The sequence below is a fragment of the Octodon degus genome, unplaced genomic scaffold, assembly GCF_000260255.1.
Source record: "Octodon degus isolate 3935 unplaced genomic scaffold, OctDeg1.0 scaffold00027, whole genome shotgun sequence".
In the NCBI taxonomy this organism is placed as follows: Eukaryota; Metazoa; Chordata; class Mammalia; order Rodentia; family Octodontidae; genus Octodon; species Octodon degus.
This window is the reverse complement of record NW_004524603.1, coordinates 7,392,490-7,415,186: the sequence shown is the minus strand read 5'-3', so window position 1 is coordinate 7,415,186 and position 22,697 is coordinate 7,392,490. Positions and strand designations below refer to the sequence as shown.

Below are 22,697 nucleotides of genomic sequence, written 5' to 3'. Positions count from 1 at the left end.
ACAATTTTTATATAACGTAATACTACACCAACAAAAGGCACAGCCGTAAATCTATAAGATGAGCTTAACTGTGTAAAGCACCAATGAATGGAGAGGAAAGTGCCAGTACAAGTGTGGAGTATTTGGTTGGGTTGTGGGGGCTTTGTTTCCCCCGAGTGGTGGTCTTCTGTACATTTTAGGTGCTCATAGTGATCAAATGCCACTTTACTAATCTGGGGGAAAAAAAAAAAGTAAGTAAAATCAGAAGGAGTGCAGGAGACGAAAGTATGTGAGTCCTGCTTATCAGGAGTTTACCGATGTATTTGTCCTGGATCAGTCCATAGATTTTAATTCATGCATGTTCCCTACGCATGCGCGCCAGCCTCTCCGTGGTCACGTGTGCTGCGGCTGCTTCTCACCTCCCTCCGCAGCCAGAGAGACTGACAAGAGTGTGACTCACCTGTACGCGTATGCACTGCGTCACCTGGCCCTCAGTCACTGCCACACTAAACTGGAGTCCCAGCTGTATTTGATACTGCACAGTCTTGGTATCCACGCCCACCACCGCATGCACGTGCACTTGTGGTTGGGGACATTCTTGGCATGAGGGATTAGAGCAGTGTTTTCCACACTAGTGACCACCATTCCATGAAACTTTTGTTTCCTATGCCCAGCACTGTCTTAAGTGTTCCACAGGAGTTGACTCCCATGAGCCACACGGTTCTGGAAGGTGGCACCTGTCCTCACACCTTCCCTGGGAAGACCTCAGTGATCTGCCAGTGTCAAGCTGCTAGAGAAAATGTAGCCGTTTCACCCTCTAAATACTGCCTTTTTTACTCACTGACATTTAAAGTTAGAGATAAATTTGAGAAATGCATTCAAGGGAATAAGCAAACAAATTAAAGGCTTTAACTAAATATCTAGGAAGCCTCATGCACTGAAAAGCCCAGTCGGTGTCTCCCAGAGCAGGGGCCTGGAGCATCCTGTTCTGATGGCCACCTTCACCTTCGCCTGGCAGCCTCCTGAGCCCTGTTCATGACGCGCTGCCCTCCCCTATTGGCAGCCATTCAGGCAAACAAGTCTGGTGGAGTCAGCTGCCACTGCCCCATCCGCCCCCTGCCACTACTCTCCAAGGCAGACACTTTCTAGCTTAGTATTTCCCAATATGGCATGTACCATAGAGAATATGAATCTCAGTTGAGTGGCCCATGAGTTAAGGGATGGGGAGGCCTTTGGAGACAGCCCCTCCTCGAGAGATGCCGGCCACCTTGTCCCTCACAGATCTGCCGGGCTGTGGGGACCCTGCCCTGGACAAGGACCCTCCCCTGCCCACTGGGGAGCCCTGCCCCAGCCCATCCCTGCGCATGAGGGCTCCAGAATCACCCAACCTCCACCCCATGGCCAGAGCCATCCTCCTGAATGGGTGTTGTTTATCAGGAACATCCAGTCATGTCTCTAGTAAACCTATAAGGTGGCCAGAGTGAAACCAGGAGAAGACCCTGGTCGCCCAAACTTCCGGGCATGGCCCACCAGCCTGGTGGCAGCAAAGAGTCCGGAGGTCCAGATTTGAATTCTTCTACCTCTGGCCACTTGCTGCAGATACTCAGGGAGCAGTTCCGTGCCTAAGATTCCTGGTTTGCAAAACAGTGTCTCTTTTGTTAGATCCCTGTAAAAATCAAATAAATCTAAAGTGCCTCCTAGCGCATACAGGCAATGACCGTGGATAAGAGCCAGCAGTTACCATGACTGGAGTGAACTGATTCAATCCACATTTTCCCAGCTACCCAACACCCTCGACGCTTCATTCGCGAGAAGCCCAGCTTCCGGTCTCCACGTGGCCATCTGAGCCCACTGCCCCCCGTGCTCCCGAGACTCCCAGACCCTGAAACCTTCACCTCCCTCTGCTTTTAATTCTAAGCCGGATCAAATCTCACCTCCTTGCAGTGAGTCCTCCTGCCCTCCAATCATACTTCTTTCCAGTGTCATCCATTTGGCCCTTCGTACACCGCAGAGTTATCTGTCTCTGTTGTAAACACGCCCTGCCTTCCCAGCAAGATGAAAAGCTCCCCACGTGACACCTCCTGCCTACGGTAGGTGCCCTCTAAGTGTTTGCTGATGGGAATGATGATGACCAGGGAAGAATAAATCTGTTAAGCATGTTATTTGCTGCAGCCAATAAACAAGAAGCCCCATACAACAGCTTTAATTCACTTGGGAGATGAACGCAAGGTAGAAGTGAAGTATCTCTCCATTTGAATAATATTTTACTTTAATGGGTAAATATTAACATTCTCCTTACCATCATTCAGGGGTCCTCCTCTGCTATGATTTGAAAAGAATAAATACATCACTTGGATTTTATTATTCAAGAATATGGCCATTATTGTTCATAGATATTCACTGCATATAAATTTAAAGTTCCGGCTCATCTTTTTCTCCCCTCAAAGCAAACAATTTCTATTACCATTAAGTGAAGCACTTAGAGAAATTTTAAATCAAACTCACAAAACCAAAAAAGCCAGAAAAAAAGTAATAAAGACAACGCTGATTCTAATACAGCCGCAGGACACAAAGGGGCCACTGGCAGAGAGACACTCGGGAAGGAAAGAGCCGGGGTTGGCGTGGTGTCCCCGCACTGGGCCCCAGCGCCCAAGCTCAGAGCCTCTCATGTGTCTTTGTGGGCCCAAATCCACACCCAGCACCCAGGCCATGCCTGGGGACTCAGGACGGTTGTCTGCATGGAAAGTGACCTCCGCACCTGTCACACAAACCCCATTTTCATACCTTGAGGAAAGTTGCTTTGCCCAAAGACTCAGTAGTGGATAAGTGAAAACTGCAGAAGTGAAGGCCCAACCAATGCAGCTGCAGACTTCAGAAAACTGTCTGCTTCAGGGTGATGTCGGAGCACTATTAGCCAAGCAGAAGCAAAAACGTAAGCCTGGCAACTGGCGTGTGGCGCGTGCAGCCAAGCCTTCGCCTAATCATCTCTTGCACTTGCAAACAGAGATTATTTGTAGTGCAATGGGAGCAAAAGAAGATTCATGAAACGCTGAGGGGTGGGGAGACCACTCAGCAAGGGGAAGCACATTTTTCCAAGGCCCCAAGATAGGAGGAAAGTGGGATTTTCTAGGAATCAGAGAAGTCAAGCTCTCTCAGATGTTAAAAGGGAGAGGAGAGGAGCATGGTTTGAAACTAAAGTAGTAAGCCGAGCCCAAGGCAAAGCATCCTTGTGCCGTGTTCAGAGCCGATGTCCTCGTCCTGCGTGCTGTGGGAAGCCTTGGCAAGATTTTAAATGAACCAGCGAAACAATCAATTATGCATTTGTAAAAGACCCCTCGATCCGCTATGCAAAGAAAGCAAGGGGAAGGGGATCAATCCTTCATGAATTTGTTCAACAAATACTCGTTAAGCACCTATGACTGGTCAAGCACTGTTCCTGCCAGGGGCAGAAGGGCAGAAGGAATAGAAGCCAACACTTCTTGCTGTCATGGAGCTTACAGTTAGACAAGAGAAGAAGGTCAGGCAAATTAGCTAAACGCAACCTACAGGACGGTGCATGGTGAGGACAGTTGTGTGTGTGGAAAAAACAAAGCAGAAAAGGGAAGACGAGGCCCAGGAAATGGAATGGGCAGTTTCCACTCTTTTGAGGAAGTCACAGAAATGATCACTGAAACGATAACACGAGAGCAGATATCTGAAGGCGTGGAAGTCATGCATGCAGATAACCAACAAGTGCTGGATTTAGCTCAGTGGCACAGCACCTACCTGGCAAGCAAGAGGTGCTGAGTTCAACTCCCGGTACCCTTCCCCCCACACAAAAAAAATAAAGTGCTAAGATGAAGCTCATAACTATTAAAGGGTTACTGAAGGGCTGGAGAGATGGCTCAGTGGTCTAAAGCACCTACTTAGAACAAGCTTAGCAAAGCATCAGGGACCGCGGTTCAATCCCCCAGCACCACATGCCAGCCAGCCCTGCCCCCTGGTGGGCTGAGCTGGCCACACACACACACCACACTCTCTCTCTCTCTCTCTCTCTCTCTCTCTCTCTCTCTCTCTCAAATAAATTAAAAAAAAATTTTAAAAAAAGGGTTACTGAATATATATATAGATATAGATATTTGGTACAAGGTCTTACTCCAAAGCTCAGACTCCTAGTGATCCTCCTGGTTCAGCCTCCCCAGCACTGGGATTACAGTCGTGCACCACCATGCCCGGACTCAGTGCCAGCTCAGTGTGTCTGGGGGCTAGGCTGGTGCAGCATGTGCTACCAGGGATCGAACCCCAGTCCCTGCACCTGCCTAAGGAGGCGTTTAGTCCCCTAAGCTATCTCACTGGCCCTGTCATTCTTGATTTTCTTAACAAATGTTTTTCTCAAACCCAGGAAGAGGGTGGGTTTTAAATGGCATGTACGGTGCTAGGAGGCCTAAGGAAGGAAGGCAGCATCTAGGAAGCACTGCATTTCTGTGTGTGTGTGTGTGTGTGTGTGTGTGCGCGCGCGCGCACATCTGCCTGCACAAAGTGTCTAGCAGGAGAGGCTGCCAGGACATTCCTGGGTGATGGGGTTGCAGGTGGACCTTCTTTCTCTTTCCTCTTTTCTTTTTGTTTATTTCTCAGTTGGGATCATCTTGTTTTAGCCAATCATTTAAAAATCAGAATTACCCATCTTATTTTTCCAGAAGGAAAATGAAAGAAACAACAAAAAACCCATTAGACATGGTGGCGCGCACCTGTAATCCCAGCTCTTGGGAGGCTGTAAACAGGTGGATCACTATGAGTCTGAGCTAGTAATGAGACCCTGAACACCCTGTAGGCCCTTCCCTAAAATAAAAAAAAAAATTTAAAAAGCGGATGATTGACTGTTGGTCAAACTCTTGCAGAGTGCTGGCTCCATTTTTTTAAGCTCTGAGATGTCAAACACTATTAGCAGCACAAAATATCCACAATTTGTGGGCTGAGGAGACAGCTCAGCAGTCTAAGCACCTTTCTGGTGAGCACAAGGACCTGAGTTTGATCCCTGGTACCATATGCTCCCTGAAATTGTGTGTGGTGGTACACACCTATAACTCCAGTGCTGGGGAGGCTGAGACAGGAGGATCACTATGAGTCCGAACTGCATAGTTTAAATTTTTTAAATTCTTTAAAAATCCCAATTTAAGCTAAATATGAGAAAAACCTTGATGACTCTGAAAAATCATAAATAAGAAATAAAGCCATGGATTCTTTGTGGATTAAGGATCTAGGAGGCCCTATCAGCCTTGCTTGATTAGTAGTTGTCATTCTTGGGAAGAACCAAGGAGAAAACAAAGAAAGTTAAGGAGCCAAAGTGAACAGTCCCTGCGAGACAGCCTGGGACCTAGGACACACATTTGCCTACCACCTCGGTTCATCTCTAACCCACAACAAAATTCCTCACTTTGTTTCCTGCTCTCAGCAAGGCCATTCAAAATCCCATGGACTTACCTTTTGCAAATTATGTTCATTTTTAATGCTGGAAGCTCATGGTTCTTTTCTATGCCAAATGTCACACTGTACTGATCGAGCAACCCCATCTCTGTGCTCTGCGTTTGTTTTTCTCTCACTCAGTACTCCAGGGGACCCCCAAAGGGTCCCTACCATCCTAAGCCACGGATGTTCTTTTTCTCTTTTTCCACCCACCCAAGGTCTTGGCTTGGAACATTTATAGCATTTGTTATTTCAACTCTGTGATCCTGGAGCTTGAAGCTCATGGTTGGCAGGTGGTGAATGCCCGTGAGCCTGGTCTGTTCACCACGACGGGTCGGTGTACCCCAACTCAAACTGTAGAGCTACCAATGGGCGAAGGAGGAAGAAGCTGAGTTTATGGAGTGCCGAGCTGCTAGAGGGGAGGATGTGACACTGGGAGGAAACGGGAAATCACTGGTCTCTTTCCTTTTCTCCTGTAGGAAACTTACAGATCCGGTACAACCTGGGTGGCACTAGAGAGCCGTACAATATCGATGTAGACCACAGGAACATGGCCAACGGGCAGCCTCACAGCATCAACATCACTCGTCGTGAGAAGGCCATAATTCTCAAGGTATGCACCCTGAACATGTCGTGTGTACATACAAGATGCTACAAGGTAACAGACTCCGTGCCCTGTGGTGGCTGGGCATTGGTTCTCTTGAGGGCCTGGGGACAGCTAGAGGAATGAGTAAATATTTTCTACACTACAAGCACTTAAGTAGTAGAGTAAAGATATATACCAGGTGTCATGGAAAAATACAGGGAGTGTTTAAATTTTTTTTAAGTGCATTACAGTGAAACACACACTGCCATTATGACCCTTCAAAGCACTTCCCCTCGCTATGAACACAATGATCCCGCTGTCCCCGCCACTTCCTGAGACAGATCTGGAAGTTCTCTTAGTGTCTTTAGTTGCCCTGTTATGGCTGCTTCAGTGTCCCGAATCGATTCAAAAGCTTCACCTTTCGTGGTCACCCTGACTCTGGGAAAGAGCCAGGAGCCGCGCAGTGCCACAGCTGGGGAGTGAGGTGGCCGAGGACGCGCTGTCGCGGGTTCACGACTCTGCCTTTCCGGTGGATGGCACGTGACAACTGCACTCGCTGATCTGGGATCAGACCTCCTAACAAAGATGGGCTTCCAAAACTACTGCAGAGAGCAGCAGGAATGGTGGGAGCACTGTGTCCAAAGTAAGAGGGACTATTTTGAGAGACAGCGTGTCCTTTACTGTGATAAGTTTTTTAGATTTAAATATCCACCATGGGGCCGGGGAGATAGCTTGGTGGTCTAAGTGCCTGCCTGGCAAGCCTAAGGACCCGGATTCGATCCCCAGTACCACACGCTGTGCCAGCCCCACTATGAGTCCAAGCTGTCCAAGCTGCATAGTGAGACCCTGTGCCAAATAAAGAATTAGATTTAAAAAATAAAAGATCTGTAAAAAAATAAAAATAAATAAATATTCACCATGCCAGCCCCACCCCCAGGGCGCACTGAGATGGCAATTGAGACTGGGTGTGGTGGCACGCACCTGTAATCCCAGCGCTTGGGAGGCTGCAAGAAGGAGTATCACTACGAGTCCCTTCTATGTGGTGAGACCCTGTCGACCTTGTACTTAATACATAAAAAAGTTAAAAAGAGTCAATTAAATAAATATCTACCATGTACCCTGATCACATCTCGTACACAGCCTTTGGTATTCATGGGGCATTGGTTCTAGGACTCTCATGGCTACTAAAATCCCAGGATAAGCAAATCACTCATCAGACAGTATAATATTTATATATAACCTACACATGTCCCTCCAGACACTTTAGATCATCTCTAGATTGCTAATAATGCTTAATACAATGCACACACTGCCTAAGTACTTGTAGTACTACATTGTTTGGGGAATAATGTCAAGAAAAACATGTCTGCACGTGTGTGGTACAAATGCAACTCTATGTTTGAGGATGTTCAGTCAGCAGGCGGTTAAATTCAAGGGTCCAGGAAGATGGAGTCTGATTCTAGCATTACAGGGAAGGCAGCTGGGGGTAAGGAAATTGAGGGGTTAGAAGAAATATTTACTCCACGCGTTCCTCAGGCTTCCTACCTGTACACGTCTCTGCCAGTCTAGCATCTGCCGGGCTGCCCCTCTCGTCCACCAGCCCATCCTTCCTGACCACACTCTCAGGTGTCTGAAGCTCATCACGTCTCCCAGCACGGTTTATTTTGATTCCTCTGACCTACTTCTTCCATGACTCCAACACAATATAAATAATGAGATAGATATATATATAGATATATATATATATATCTATATATATATATAATTTTTTTTTTCTCTCTGCAAAGGCTCTGCCTTAAAAATCCTCAAAACAGTCTTTTCCTGAATCTCAGACTCAGGCTATCAGGCTTTAGCACACAAAGGGGCAATTTTATGATGACATTCAAGTTTTATTTCAGGTTCCTTTATTGTCCCTACCCCCCCCCCCCACTGACTCTTACAATAAAGAATCCGGCTTGGGAGGACACCATGAATAAAACATGGCACGAGAGGGCTCCCCGGGAACCAAGCCAGAAGATCAAGGAGGGAGCTGTCACTGTTTTCTCTGGAAGAAGTTCCAAATAGATACCTCTCAGGACAAGGAATGGCAGGACGTGGCTGCTCTGTCAGTACAATGCGGTGGCGTTTGGCAGGAGGACCGCAGCCCCTCCAACCTCATCCAGGTGTGGCCGGATGCTGGAGGACGTTGGCTTTGCAGAGAGAAGGCAGAAGTCCTCTCTCCTTTGAGGGCGGGTGGATGGCCAATTCATAACCAGACACGGAGTTTGTGTGTGCTCTTTAGCAATAACGGCTACAGGGTATTTTAAGGAGGGGTCTTCCCTGGAAAAATAACAGCACTCTGTTACAACTTGGATGGCATCTCTGGAATGTGGCATAAATAAGGTTATTTCAAGGGCCAGACAAATAGCTCAGTGGATTAAAGTGCCTGCAAGCAGGCACCGGGGCCAGGGGTTCGATCCCCAGGCCTGCTATGCCAGCCCCACCCCTGGGGTGCACTGAGACGGCAATTGAGACTGTGCGTGGTGCCACATACCTGTAATCCCAGCTCTTGGGAGACTGTAAACAGGAGGATCACTACGAGTCCAATCTAGTGGTGAGACCCTGAACACCCTGTAGACCCTTCCCTAAAAAACATACACACACAAAAAAAAAAAGATTATTTCATAGTGCCCACAGGAGTCCGTGAGCCTAGCACAGTGCCTGGCATACCTTGGTTATCACACATGGTTTATTACACAAATCCAGTCCATCTTTAACCTTGATTCAAGTTTTATGCACAAAAGCCAGAGCATCCAGGAAACTGATGGCTTCATGCCATTTTAGGGACAATGTGTTCATTGGCATTTAATTAGATGTTCTCTTATTTTAAAACCACCCAATCTGTCAGTGTCTTTAAGGAAAGCAACTTATTTTGCCATTTCGCTGTTGCAAAGGGTTGTCAAAAGTTAAAAGGCACAAAAAATCAGCATTGAACACAGCAGAAGAGATGCTACCCAACCACGGGCTCTTATGGGGCAAACTGTCGCTCTCTGCCACAGGGCTTGGCTAGGGGGGTGTGGTTGAGGGCTTTTTAGGGACAGAAAGCCAGAGGTCACCTTGTCCAAGAAGCCAGAAAACTTCAGAGAAGCCAGAGGCCTTGGAGATGAGGGTGGGGAGGAGGGAGTGTGATCCTTGCTCAGGGTTCTTCTGGTGGCAAATAACAAAAAGTAAAAGGTGAGCCCAGAAATTATTTGTCAGAGAAAGTTTCTAGAGTAGGTCATAGATTTTCAGAAAGTAAAAAGTAGAACTTGGAAAGAGACTCCAGAGAACATGGATGATTAAATTTATGGGTTTGGATTAGAATACCATTGGGTCAATTTCTATCTATCTGTCTATCTATTTGTCCCTCCCCCCTTCTTCCCTAACTACCTGCCTCCCTTCCTGACGATCCACTCCATTCTTCCTCCTCTGTCTGCTTCCCTATCTCTCTGAGGCCTACTTAACTACTTCTTACTGCAACCTCCACCTTTACGTATCGCAGGTCACAGTTACTACAGTGCTGGGGTCGTGCCTTCCCTAATGCCTTGATGTTTTATTTTGAGACAGTATCACCATGTAGTTCAGGGTGTCATGAGCTCACTGTGTAGCACATGCTGGCCTCAGACTTACAGCGATCCTTCCTGCCTCGGCCTCCTGAGTGCTAGGATGATAGGGGTGCACCACTGATTTTCACTTCAAAAGAATCAGTGATAACCTGGCCTGGGTCATGGACTCATGCCTGTGTTATGTTCTCATGCTGTCAGCCATAATCAGATCCTACAAGTTCAGGGAATCTTCTCTCCTAGAGACCAGATCATGAGCCCGACGAAAGGAGGGGAGATGGAGGACAGGGGAGCCCCAGATGCACCATGCTGAGTTGTGGAAGAAGCCCTCTGTAGTAGTCAACTTTCTCATCACTGGAACACAATACCTGACACCAAAAGGAGGCAAGATTTAGTTTAGCTCACAGTCTCAAGGAGTAGGAATGGTACCGCTCACCATCACCCCTAATGATCCACTAGTAAAATTTTGCCTCCTGTCCCCACAACCTTACATTCTGCTGGACTAGTAGTCCTAGTCCCAGATGGGGAAGGCTTGTACCAGGAAGCACAACAATGATACCATTGAACTAGAAGCTAGGATTTTCCCCTGGTCACTTTGATCTCCTCAGGCCTCTGAGAAAACAATCTAAAAAGGAAGTGAGTGTTGTGAGGGGTGGTTGACCCAGACTGTCAAGGGGAAATTGGATTACTACTCCCCAGTAGAAAAAATAAAAAATATACATGGAGTGCAGGAGATCCCTTGGGGTGCCTCTTACTATTACCATGCCCTGGTAGTAAACTTAATGGGAAACTAACTACACCAACCTAATACAGGAACAATGACAAATGGTCCAGAGTCTTCAGGAATGAAGAGATGGGTCACTCCACCAGGGAAAGATCCAAGGCCTGCTGAGGTGCTTGCTGAAGGTCCAAGGGAATACAGAATGGGTAGTGGAAGAAGGTAGTTCTAAATGCCAGCTATGACTTGGTGATCAGCTACAGAAAAGAGGATTATGATTATACTGTTTCGCTCCTATATGGTTTTGTTACAATATAATATTAATAGATTTAATACCAGTTCTTAAAGATTATTAAACCTGTGTTAATGTTAAAGTTATAAAATGATTAAATGCAAGCATCAAACAACAAAAAAAACTTACCTTCTATTTTGGTAAGAAAATGGATGTGTTTCTGTTTATGCACAAAATAGTTATAACATGTTAGGTGCAATTATGTGCATATCTTTATATGTGGAGACTGGTTTAAAAAAATATGTCTAGTTGCCAAGTCAGCAAGAGGTGGATTGTAGTGGTTGATACATAATGTCAACTTGAGAAATTAAAAGTTTAACTAAATCGGCTCAGCAATTCCACATGCTCAGGCATGAAAGCCCCACCCTAGAGCATGAAGACCCTCTCCCTAGGGTGTGGCGGTCCCCCCCTAGAGTTACTCATCCCTTAAAGGATATTTAAAAAAAAAAAATTTAAATGATGAAGTATTCCACTTCCTTGGAGGAGCTCCGACCTTCACAGTCAGCTTAGACGTCAACTTCTGGCTTCTGACGCAGACTCTTCAGCCTCTGCCTTAGATCTTCAGCTTTCTGTGGTAGACTCATCAGCCTTCCATCATAGATCCATCAGCCTCCAGATACAGACTTGTACAAAACACTTCACTGAGCTCCAGACCTTAGACTAAACCCATCAGTCTCCAGTGTAGAAAGAAACTGTGGGCTTTCTCATCTGACTCTGTAGTTGATCATCATAAGCCAATCTTATAATGTCTTATACATTTGTACATCTTGTGTTATATCTGTCCCTCTAGCAAAACCCCAACTGCTAGTCACGTACTCATGCTGAGCCATAATCAGATCCCACAATTACGGTGCAGCATTCAGGGAATCTTCTCTCCAAGAGAACAGATCATGAATCCCATGAAAGGAGGGGAGATGGTGGGCAGGGGAGCCCCAGATGCACCACACTCTGAGTTGGGGAAGAAGCCCTGGGAAGCCCCCTGTAATAGTCAACTCTCCTATCACTGGGACGCAATGCCTGACACCAAAAGGAGGAGAGATTTAATTTAGCTTCAAGGAGATTTGTTTTATGATTGGCTCCAAAGTGAGGAAATCATGGTGGAAATGGGTGGCAGAGAGAAGATGGCATTCAGGAAGAAGACCAGGGTAAGAGCATCAAAAAGGAACAGATTAGCGTCCAAAATAATACCCACAGCTTCGTCTCCACGACCCACCCAGATGCAGCCAGGAGCTGCTGTACAATCTGCTAGGCCATGCTTAATCTAATGCAGTTGCCATAACAGGATTGATGGGCACATCCTCCAAGAAACAAGGAACTCTGGGTAGGAACTGAGCTTCCAGGTGCTGGGAAGATTTCCTGTCTAGGGACCCATGGACCAGGCCATGGTTTCTCCTCAGCCCTTCTCTGACCTAGAACTGAAGGCAAAAAGGACAAAAATGGTAGAGAAAGAAGAGCAGTGCTCTCCATCATGCACATGTGGGCCCGAGGATGCCCTCCTCATGCCCATTGCCAAGCTTTTGCTTTGGTGGAGAAACCGTGCAAACTTTGGTAGTAATCCCGAAAGTTCTTCAGAACGCCAAAACACACTTCAATGTTCTTTCTTCAGACCATCTAGAGATCCACCTTGAGAACTTCTACAGCCTCAGCGTTGTGTGGGAAGAGATATACTAGACCATTACTAGTAATTATCTCTGGGTGAAGGGAACGTGAATGGTTGTTTCCCCCGGAGTTCTCTGTATTTCCTCATTTTCCAGGACAGGCCTGTGTTGCATTTTTATAACTGAACAAAAACATAAGATGTTCATATAACATCAGCCTCTTCTGATAGACCCCCAGTTGCAGTGGCAAAAATAAATGTTTTCCATTTAAAATTTACTTAGACTCAACACGCAAAACTAAGGCTAATCCAGAGATGAGTTTGATGTGCTGTGGAATGCAGGTGAGCTTTTATGAGCTTATAAATGTTCAGACGTCATACAATTGAGATGACGTTTAGCAGTGCTTGTGGTATCTTTAAGCTCAGGTTTACTTTCCTGCCTGAGTTTGGCGCAGGCTAACATCAAATTAATTTGCATTCCCTGAGCACAGCTTCTGAGACGGTGCTGAGCACTTGAAGGAAATTGACCTTGAATGACATTGGCGGCCAGAATATAGTGCCCAACCTCCACAAAGATAGCGAAGAGCCGGTGCCCGCCTGCACCACGCACGGAAGTGAGTGCAGACCCAGGAGAGGCCTCAAGCTGCGTCATTTATGAAGCTCGCTTTGGCATCCAGGATCACAGCTTAAGGCTAAATTCCAGGACAAATGTAAACAAATTTCAAACAGCAGAAAGGACCTGAACAAATCCTGCATGCAGGGGGTGATCAGGCCAATTACCCAGAATCCACAGTGGAGTGGTACAGCCGGCAGTGACTAGGGCTTGTGCGACTTATATTGACTGCTTTCTCCTCACCCTTTTGCCATCTGTGGCATGTTCCTTCCCAACCCCATTTCTTTCTTTTCGTTCTTGTCAACTCCACTGCACAAGAGATCTCAGGGTTTTTGGAAGGAAGGCAGAGAAGGAAAGCACAAATACGTCCTAGTCACCTTCTTCATCACTGAGACAAAACATCTGACTGCACAACTCAGCAGGACAAGTTTATTTTGACTTGTGGTTTCAGTTTCAGGCCAAGGGCTGCTGGGTCCAAGGCAGACGCAGCAGGGTGGAAGAAGGGCAAAAGAAGGCTGCTCACAGGTGAGATGGCTCAGTGGTCTAAAGCACCTACTTAGAACAAGCTAAGCAAAGCACAGGGACCGCGGTTCAATCCCCCAGCACCACATGCCAGCCAGCCCCCCCCCCTGGTGGGCTGAGCTGGCCACACACAAAAAATAAATGAAATAAAAGAAGGCTGCTCACAGCAACCAGGAAACAGAGGAAGAAGGTAGAGGCTGGGGAGGGAGGTGCTCCCTTGGGATCAGGCCCACAGTGACCAGTCTACTGGGGAACACAGCGCCCCTGGGACAGATTCACCTTCCAAAAACAGGAGACTGTGAAAGGACATCCAAGATCCAACCGTAACGCATGAAAAGCACCCCCCAGGACAAGAGGAAAACAGCGCAGCATTATCCGGGTCATACTGTCTTATCCTGTAGAGCTGGCTTTGAGCTTCTGGAAGCCAGAAGTACCCAAGCCGTAAAGATAAAGTATACCAATTCCCGTAGAGCACTGAGACTTCTGTTACCATGTAATTTGCTTTTTTCATATCATGGGCTATATGTACTGACGTAGAAAATCGCCCACGGCACGGCGCATGCGCACACAGCATCACACGCATGGCAACAACTCACGTGCACCGACGCTTCCCTGGTTCTGGCCACTGTGCCAAGCATTCTAGACGCATCTCCTCATTTTATTCTCACAAAAATCCCCTGAAATATGTGCCATTATCACCTCTGTGTTTAGACATATTGAGACCAAAGTTCAGAGACTGTGCTGTAACTCACCCAAATTCACAGAGCAGTGAGTAGCAACGGCGGAGGTGAACCCAAATGTGTCACACCCCGACTCCTCACGTGCCCTTGCACAGTACTGAACAGAGACGTCTAGAGGCATGCTCCTGGGAATGTGAAAGTACATCCCTCTGGCCGGTGAGGTGACAGTATGTTTCTCTTATTGTTATAAAATAGCCCAACAGTATGCAAAGGCACAGAGGATAATAAATTGTACTTATGACCCACCATCCGAGCATTACAGATTCACACATTTAGCTATCATTCTTCAGATTTTTATTACAAGCAGAGACATTAGAAATCCTTCTCCTCCTTACACATTGGTCCCCTGCAAAAGCAGTAGATGTTGCTTCTGTCCTGGGACTTTTACAGGGCTATATGGTGTTGCTTCCCCTTAGGAAAGTCAAGCTGATCTTCTGAATGGAATTGTGCCTAAGCAGTCCGGTAGGGAGTTGGTAGGAGAGGTGATGGTGGAGTTGAGGCCGCTTTGTGATATTCCAACCAGGCCTGACCAAACCAGCTAGAAAACCAAAATGAATGAACTCCTTGTTCTGTTGCCATAGCTATGCCACCTGCCTTAGTTACTTTTTACTTGTTGCTGGGACAAATAACTGACGCTCAACATAAAAGAAGGAAAGGCTTATTTAGCCCACAGTTTGTGGAGGTTTCAGTTCATATCCGCTGGCTCAAAGACAAATGGCAGCAGTTCATGGCGGCAGAAAACAATAAAGAGCAGAAGAGGAGCAGCAGCTTCGGCGTCCATCAAGCCTCTCCCCCTTCTACGCTGACTGTGAAGACCAGTTGTAGCTCCTGTGAAGTGGCACTGCTGCAAACATCAAGCTCCTCCGAGGACATGGACTTGTCCAAGAGGTCTGGGCAGGGTCGCCAGGAAGCCTTCCTCAACTCCTTTATATACACTCTTTGTACTGAGTCACTCTGGGCCAGCCCACAATCGTACCCCAGGGCGGGTCCGACTGCACCCCAGGGTGGGCCCCTCCATCATCCTGGAACTGCTGCCTGCAACATAAAGCTGACAAGGTAATTTCGATGAAAGTTAGACAGTGGAGAGTCCAGGGATAGATTCTCTGGCTCTGATACTCAGACTCCAGAGTCTCTGAACATCAACGGAGCAGATGGTAAGGAGGTGTCATTTGGGCTCTAGCACAGAACTGGAGAGTCACCCTGCCAAGAGGAAGTTAGCAGATTTCCTGCAAGCAAAATAAGACCTTTCTTTAACCAGGTTATCAGGGAAAAAATGACTAAGTCCCCATACTCCTATATCCCAAATAGGACCTTGATTAGTTTCACTGGGAAATTTCAAAGCTAGTGTTTTTTTTTTTTTAATTATTTATTTATTTACTTATTTATTTATTTTGTGTCTGTGTGTGGCCAGCTCAGCCCACCAGGGGGCAGGGCTGGCTGGCATGTGGTGCTGGGGGATTGAACCACGGTCCCTGTGCTTTGCTTAGCTTGTTCTAAATAGGTGCTTTAGACCACTGAGCCATCTCACCAGCCCCCAAAGCTAGTGTTTAAAAAAAAAAAAAAAACTAAGTTTTTTTTTTCTGTTCTTTAAAATACAGATGAAAATTTTTACCTGTGATTAGTCAGAATTTCAACCACATGTACACAAACAATTGCATCCACTGCTAACTGAACTATGACTCCTCCAAATTGACAAAGGAAATGCTCAGCCATTAGTAGGAAGCAGTCTGTGCTGAAAGGGAGAAATAGAGGGAAACGCACGAACCCCCAGGTCTCAAGGCGCCAATAAACGCCTGGACATATCCGCACACTTCCTGCGACCACCGCAGTGATGAGGTCATGGGGCGGCACCTGGAGCCCTCTGCTGCCCTCTGCCCACCAGCAGGCCACCTCAGCTGTAGGAATCTCGCGCCCACGCCAGATCCTCGTCCACTCTTCTCACGGCCTCGTGGGCCTATCCTCGGGGAGCCTCTTCCCCACCTGTGATCTGCCAGGGCCGCTTGGGAATCCAGCACTGGGAACAGTATGTTCCCTGCAGGTATAGATTCCATTTCCAGAAGGTAAAAATCACACAAAGGCTTGTTTATCTTCACAAGCCTTTGGTTAGGCAGATTCGTGATTCCTTTGCCAGTACAAGTCCCTCAATGCTTGAGTTGGGTGCATGCTTTTAGTCTCAGCACTCGGGGAAGCTGAGGCAGGAAGATCATAAGTTCAAGTCCCACCCTGGGCAACTTGGCAATTTAGGGAGACACTGTCTAAAAATACAGAAGAAGGAAGCAGGGAAAGAAGGAAAGAAGGAAGGAAGGAAGGAAGGAAGGAAGGAAGGAAGGAAGGAAGGAAGGAAGAAAGAAAGGAAGAAAGGAAGAAAGGAAGAAAGGAAGGCAGGCAGGAAAGAGACAGACAGACAGACAGACAGACAGACAGACAGACAGACAGACAGGCTCTGAGGATATAGCCTCAGTACAAATCTCCGAGGTTGAACCCCCAGTACCAAAATTTTAAAAAAGCCTGAGTCAGCTTCTGAATTATTTTTTTTCAGGTTTCAGGTTTCAGTAAACATGGCCGTAACACTGCTAAATGTGCACCCAGGACCCAGCTAATGATTTGCCTGGGGGACCCGTGCCTCTCCCCTCAGCTACCTGAAGGCCACTTGGCACAAAAGCCTTGGGTGGGGAGAAAAGACCCTTGATCGAACCTTCGAGAACTTTACTCGCTGAGTGAGCAGCTCCCTGTTGAAAGCAGAGATCTTGTTGCACCTTTGTGGATCCAAGCCTTTTGTAGTTCATTTCTTACCCTCTGGTGTAAGGTGCGGTGTTTCTGGACTCTGCTCTATTCTATTTCATTTCTACTTATTTGGAATTGGGCCGATTCTTTTCTTCCTTAACGTAGCAAGAAGCGAGAGTGCCCATGACCACCCCATCTCAGGCTGCAGGCACAGAGCACGCAGTCTGCCCCAGGGACACAGGGCCAGCTTATAAAGCACTTCATAGCACACAGAGACCCATGCCTGTCTAAAGAGGAAAATGGGATGCCTGAAACCACGGGTGGTACCAAGCCCCCTGCAGCCTGGGATTTTCCCACATACACATACCTACAGTAAAGTTCAATTTACAAATTAGGCACAGTAACAGATCAACAGTAATGATAATAAAACAGAAAAAGTGTAGCAATACGCTGTAATGAAATATAAATGGGGTCTCGATTTTCTCTCAAAATACGTCCTCATCCTGTTCCTGTTCGGTCACCCCCTTTATTTTTCTTCGCTCACGTTGGCAGCACATAACTGCACTCATCGTGAGCAGTTGGTGTCTGTGGAACGGTTCAATTCCTTTTACATCCCCTCCCCTCCCCTGCTTCCTTCCCACCCCTACTCTTGGTCCCCTTCCTGATTGCAAAAGATCAGTCCCTGTTTTGTGTGATAATGTGAGATGACCTAATCCCTGCAGGATGAGATGACGCGAGAGGGATGACAGAGGATTGGGATGAATTTAGGCCGCATGAGAAGACTGGGGCTGCGCACAAAGCTTCAGCCACGATTTCCAACACTCCCAGTTGGTGCTTCCCTGCTTGTGCTCTGCTCCTGTCAGATGGGCGAGGGTGGGGCATTAGATTCTCTTAGCAGAGAAAACCTTATTGTACTGGTTGGTGCACTGTGTCAACTTGAGAAGTTTAGAACTTTAATTAAGACTCAGCAGAGAGCCAGGATTCTTAGTTTGTAAACCTACTCATCCTGTGCAGGAGCAGGGCATGGGCGTTGTGTGAGTTCCACACCCCCAGTCCAGGGGAGCTTGTTTAGAATATAAGGAGGGGAGCGAGGCTGGCCAGAAGCGCAGCTGCTGCCCTTCCCTTTGCTCTTGCTGTTTTCTGCTGCCAGGAACAGCTGCTCCCTGCCATGTGCCAGTCTGCCTGGGAGCCGGCCGCATATAGACTGAAACCTCCGTAAACTGTGAGCCAAATATATCTTGCATTCCTTCATTTGGGGTGTCAGGTATTTTGTCCCAGCAACAAGTGAAAAGTAACCAAGACACCTATCATGATCTGTGCGTCAGAGGGATCTAGATTGGTCCTCTGAGTCATCCGGCTGTCTTCCCTGAAGCCAGTCCCTGGTGCCGAGACATTCAGACCTGCTGACATACACAGCACTGCAGCACAGCACCCCGTCCCCAGAAGAGGGCAATGTGACCACGTGACAATAGAGTGAGTTGCAGATACAGTGCAGGTGCCCTAGACAGAAGAAGGATTCCAGTCCCAGGCAGGGACTGCGTGTGACAGCCCAAGCGTTCATCATGTTATTCAGAAGGGCAAGTGAGGAAGAATTTCAGAGTTGTTTGTTTCTGGAATTTCTCCCTGGATATGTTAAGCCTCAGTTGACCACCTGTAACAAAAACCGCAGGAAGCCAAACTGTAGGTAGGGGAGGCCTGCTATACCATCTGCCCCCGTCTTTCAGTCTTTGATACCCTTTTCTCCACCTACAAATTTTAGGCTTCTGTCGTGAGAATGGAACCTTGCATCTGGGTATTCACTTATGTATTAGTTAAGGTTACATCAGCTAGTATAACAACAAAAATCGGGAGCTTTCTCATTCATAACAGATTGGTACACGTGTTCCTACTTGAGAACTGTCCTGTGCCTAGTGGCAACTCCCTGGATCTGGGCAGAAACCAGCAGGGGAAATCCTGCCCAACCTCTAAGTGAGACGATAAATGATTGTTCATAGTGGTGCCTAAAAATAAGAGAGTAAGAGATATAGTGGTGCATGCTGTCACTGTGAAGCCTCGAAGGCTAGCAGACCTTGACGCATGACAGACACTAGGATGTGGAGGGGTGTTTGTTGTGGAGGAGGAGCAGGGAATGGTACTGGCAGTAAAATAGAAAGAAATGCAATTATGGGCTCACGGGGCTGCCGTCTATGATCACAGACGTGGTTGCCTGAAGGGCAGGAGGCACTGGGTCTCTGCTTTCCACTGTTTAATTGGAAAAGGTTCCAGAACTTTCTTCAATCCAAGAGGACATCTCTATGCCTGGGCGTGAGTCTCGTGATCCTGCAGTGAAGTACTCAAAACACTTTCTCACATAACCAGATCCTTTCTGCAGCCAATACTCTGAACCTTGGGAGCTGGGAGCCGCTGACACTATGGAGCCCATTTCACTGATAAGAAAATAGAGATTAAGACGCTCGGGAGACCAGCAAGAAACGGGTTGTGGTGGACAACCCAGGGAGCCAGAGGCCCTTTCGGTTGCCCCGTGGCTGTCTTGTGCACAGGCGAGAGAACCGAGCTCACTCTCGCTAGCTTGCCTGGGATGCCGCTGAAGAGTTGTAAAGGATCACATTGGAACACGCTGTCTAGGTGCTAAGGTGTTCCCTGGAGATTCTTGGGGTGGTGGTAGAAAAGCTGGGGCAGCTTGTTGCACCCAGAAATTAATGTGGCTGCGGTTTCATTCAGAGCTGGAGAGGGTGATAGACTCAGGGCAGGCGCTGGATAAACGGGCTTCTTCCTCAGTCCCAGAACGCCACTGGCACCGAAGGCTGAAACTGTCTCTGTAGGAAAAGAAGTGGTCAGAGCAGCTTTTGAAAAGGTCTTAGCTCTGCTAATGCAGATTCTTTTACTTGAAAAACATTCTTGAGATGACTAGTAAAGATATCAGAATCCCACATCGAATCTCCGAAAGCGAACACGACTAAGACGATAATCACAATGCTGGCCGTGGTACCCGCAGCTGTAGTCATCCAAGTCATCAGGAGGTTTCTTTTGGTTTTGGGGTGGGGGGCCTTTTTTTGGGGGGGTTGTTTAATGTTCATGTATGTTTCTGATCGATGATGGTTGTGTTCGTTCGGGGGAACTGGCGTGTGGATGGCTCCTTGATCGCCTCGTCCCGGCAGCAGTACCCCACACTTGTCTCTTTTTGTGGTCTTTGTAGTCTGCGCTTTAAGGAAACCACAGGTGCTCCCCTCCCATTCGACAGATAAGCAGAGATTTTGCCAGACCTGAGCGCCCCCCACACACCTACATACTAAAACCTGTGTTGTGCCTGGTTTGTTTTGTTTGGCTGATGTCAATCACTTTTAAGCAATCAATAGATGTGAATTAATGGATGTATAGTAAATCGTATATCTCAAAGGAAGAATCTTTTGTTTCTTTTGATGCAGGGATTGAACTCAGGGCCCCGTGCTTGCCAGTCATGGCTCTGCTACGCAGCTACTCCCCGGCCCTTTCTCTAATTCCTACCAATGTGTGTTCTTTGTACGTCATAATAGGGCTCGGTGTGACACTTCAGTGCATTCCAGTCTAACCCAGGCTTCGTCAGCCTCTCTTTGTCCACCTCCCTTCCCACCTGCTAGTCTCTTCTTCAGCTTCCACAGTGAGAGGGGGCACAGAGCAACCATCTCTCTACGCCTCGCTTATTCTGCTTAGCGTACTGCCCTCCGATTCTACCCACGTAGCTGCAAAGGACAGGATTTCATTCTCCTTTGTGGCTGAATATTATTCCGTGGTGCATGCCTACCTTTACGCTCAGTTTCATGTTGAACACAGGACGTTGGCCTGGTCAGACACCACGAAGGATGCTGCTTCTACCAGGCCAAGAGGAAGCCAAGCTGGAAGGTGGCTGTGAAGCTGTATGATATATTTTTAAAGAATCAACAAAAGACATCAAAAAATAAAGTGAATGTGGTACGATCTATGTGTTATAAAACTAGTGCTACAAACCTTTAAAATATGAGAGGAGAGATAGAACAATGAGAGATGATAGATAGATTGATAGATAGATAGATAGATAGATAGATAGATAGACAGATAGATATGTAGATACATAGATACATTGATTCTACTGAGATTTGTAAAAGCATTAATTTTTAGCAGAGCAAATTAGGTGACATTTTCCTGCCTGGCAAGAGCAAGGTCCTGAGTTTGATTTCTGGTCCCCTCCCCCCAAAACGAAAGAAAAGAAAAAGAAAAAAAGTAATTCAATGCAAAAGGGGTAAACCATCATTTAAAACTTATAGCACTTCCTTGGGCTCATACAACCCTAACTCTTATAATTAAAGAACTGAGGACTTCCTGGAAGGCCCAGTTCTCACGACTCTCAGTATCAGACACCAATGAAAGTTCCATCCCTGTTCTTTTCATAGATTCAAAGATCACTTCCCGCCTTTCTGTGTTAGCAACTTTCTCTTCTTTAATCACAGGGAGACATGACTGCAATTAGATGCTGAAGTTCAGATGAATTATTTTCAAGTGCGTGCCTTTTTGTGCTCTTGAACTTTTAGCCAGTAAAGAACAAAACCCCAAGAAGTGCGTAGATGTAAACACTCCTGAAAATTTTAATATTGGAGGTTGTTCGAGTCTTTATTAAAGTAACACCGTTTGGAAGCCCTGAATCTTGTTAGGGACGTCAGAACAATAAAGAAAGCTGACCTACGTCGCCTAGAGCCTCGCACTTGAAATTACATGGGCTATAGCTTCTTCCCTTTGGCTAATTTAGTTTTCATCTACTGTGGATGATAAACTCACAGTCTTGGCTGTGCATTACAAGCATGTTTGACAGAAAGGGAGGTGACTGCATGAATAAGGATGAGACATTTGAACTACCCAACCTGCCCTTCCCTGAGCGCCTCACCTGCCCACGGGCTCTTGGCAAGAACACTACTACTGAACTCCCCACTGCAATGGGATGCTCACTTGTATTCAATTCTACAGAGCACAGGTCACCGTTTCATTGGTTTCTTATATCACTGCAAAGGTTTGATTCCACAGAAGGCATCTGGGAAGAGAAGAGAAGGGGCTACATTTGTTGGAGACTTAATCATTAACTTAGTCTGCTTATGAACCAGAGTTTATTTTTTCCACATTTCTGGGTGTCGAGAGAAGCCCGATCATGATTGCTGTTCATGACTGTGACACACATCAAAAGCCTCATGGCCTCATTAGCTTTGAAATGTCTTCTGTGGTGTTATGTTGGCCTATGTATCATTGGCCCATCAAAGGGTATTTTAGCAAGCTTTTATTATTTGATTCGAGCATAGAATAAGACCAAAAGTGGAAAGAAGATACCCAACTGTGAGAATCCCAGATTCTTCCCCATGCCAGTACCTTTAAACTGGTGTATAGCTTTGTACTTAGACCATCTCTACAGAGAAGTTGTGGGCATCCAGATTGCTATGGGTCAGTGAAGGCCCCTGAAGGTTCTGCTTATGAAGTCAAATGTCTCAGGGTGGCTCAAGACTATATTATGAGCAATGCTCTTTCCTTCCAATTAAATCCCTATGAGGATCAGTAAGAATGTCAAAAGAAGACTTTTAATTGACATTGTCTCTTACACCTGCCCACCAGCCAGCCTGTTGCATTGTGGGAAAATCCCAAATGGCAGCCATCTTTTAAGTCCAACTTGGATAAAATCAGATGGTCACCAATACCATTTCATGAGGCCACTTACCACTATAGAGTACAATTAAAATCAATTCAACTTTGAACAATATTAACTTGAGGAGAACAAATAGCTTACGAACATGTACTATATGAAAGATTTGAGTAGATGATGGCTAATGGGTGGAGGAAAGGGGTGACTCATAAAGAAACAAACAAAATTTTTTACTCTCAAGGAGTTTATATTCTTGGAAGAGAGGAAA

At 46.7% G+C, this 22,697-nt stretch overlaps 1 protein-coding gene across 1 annotated transcript in view; it reads left to right on the top strand.

Moving 5' to 3' along the window:
* Positions 1–22,697, top strand: part of Cntnap2 (contactin associated protein like 2) — a 1,699,165-nt gene that overhangs the window by 1,532,860 nt on the left and 143,608 nt on the right. The window contains 1 exon segment of the mRNA XM_012514194.2: positions 5,901–6,034. Coding sequence (XP_012369648.1) covers positions 5,901–6,034 — 134 coding nt within the window.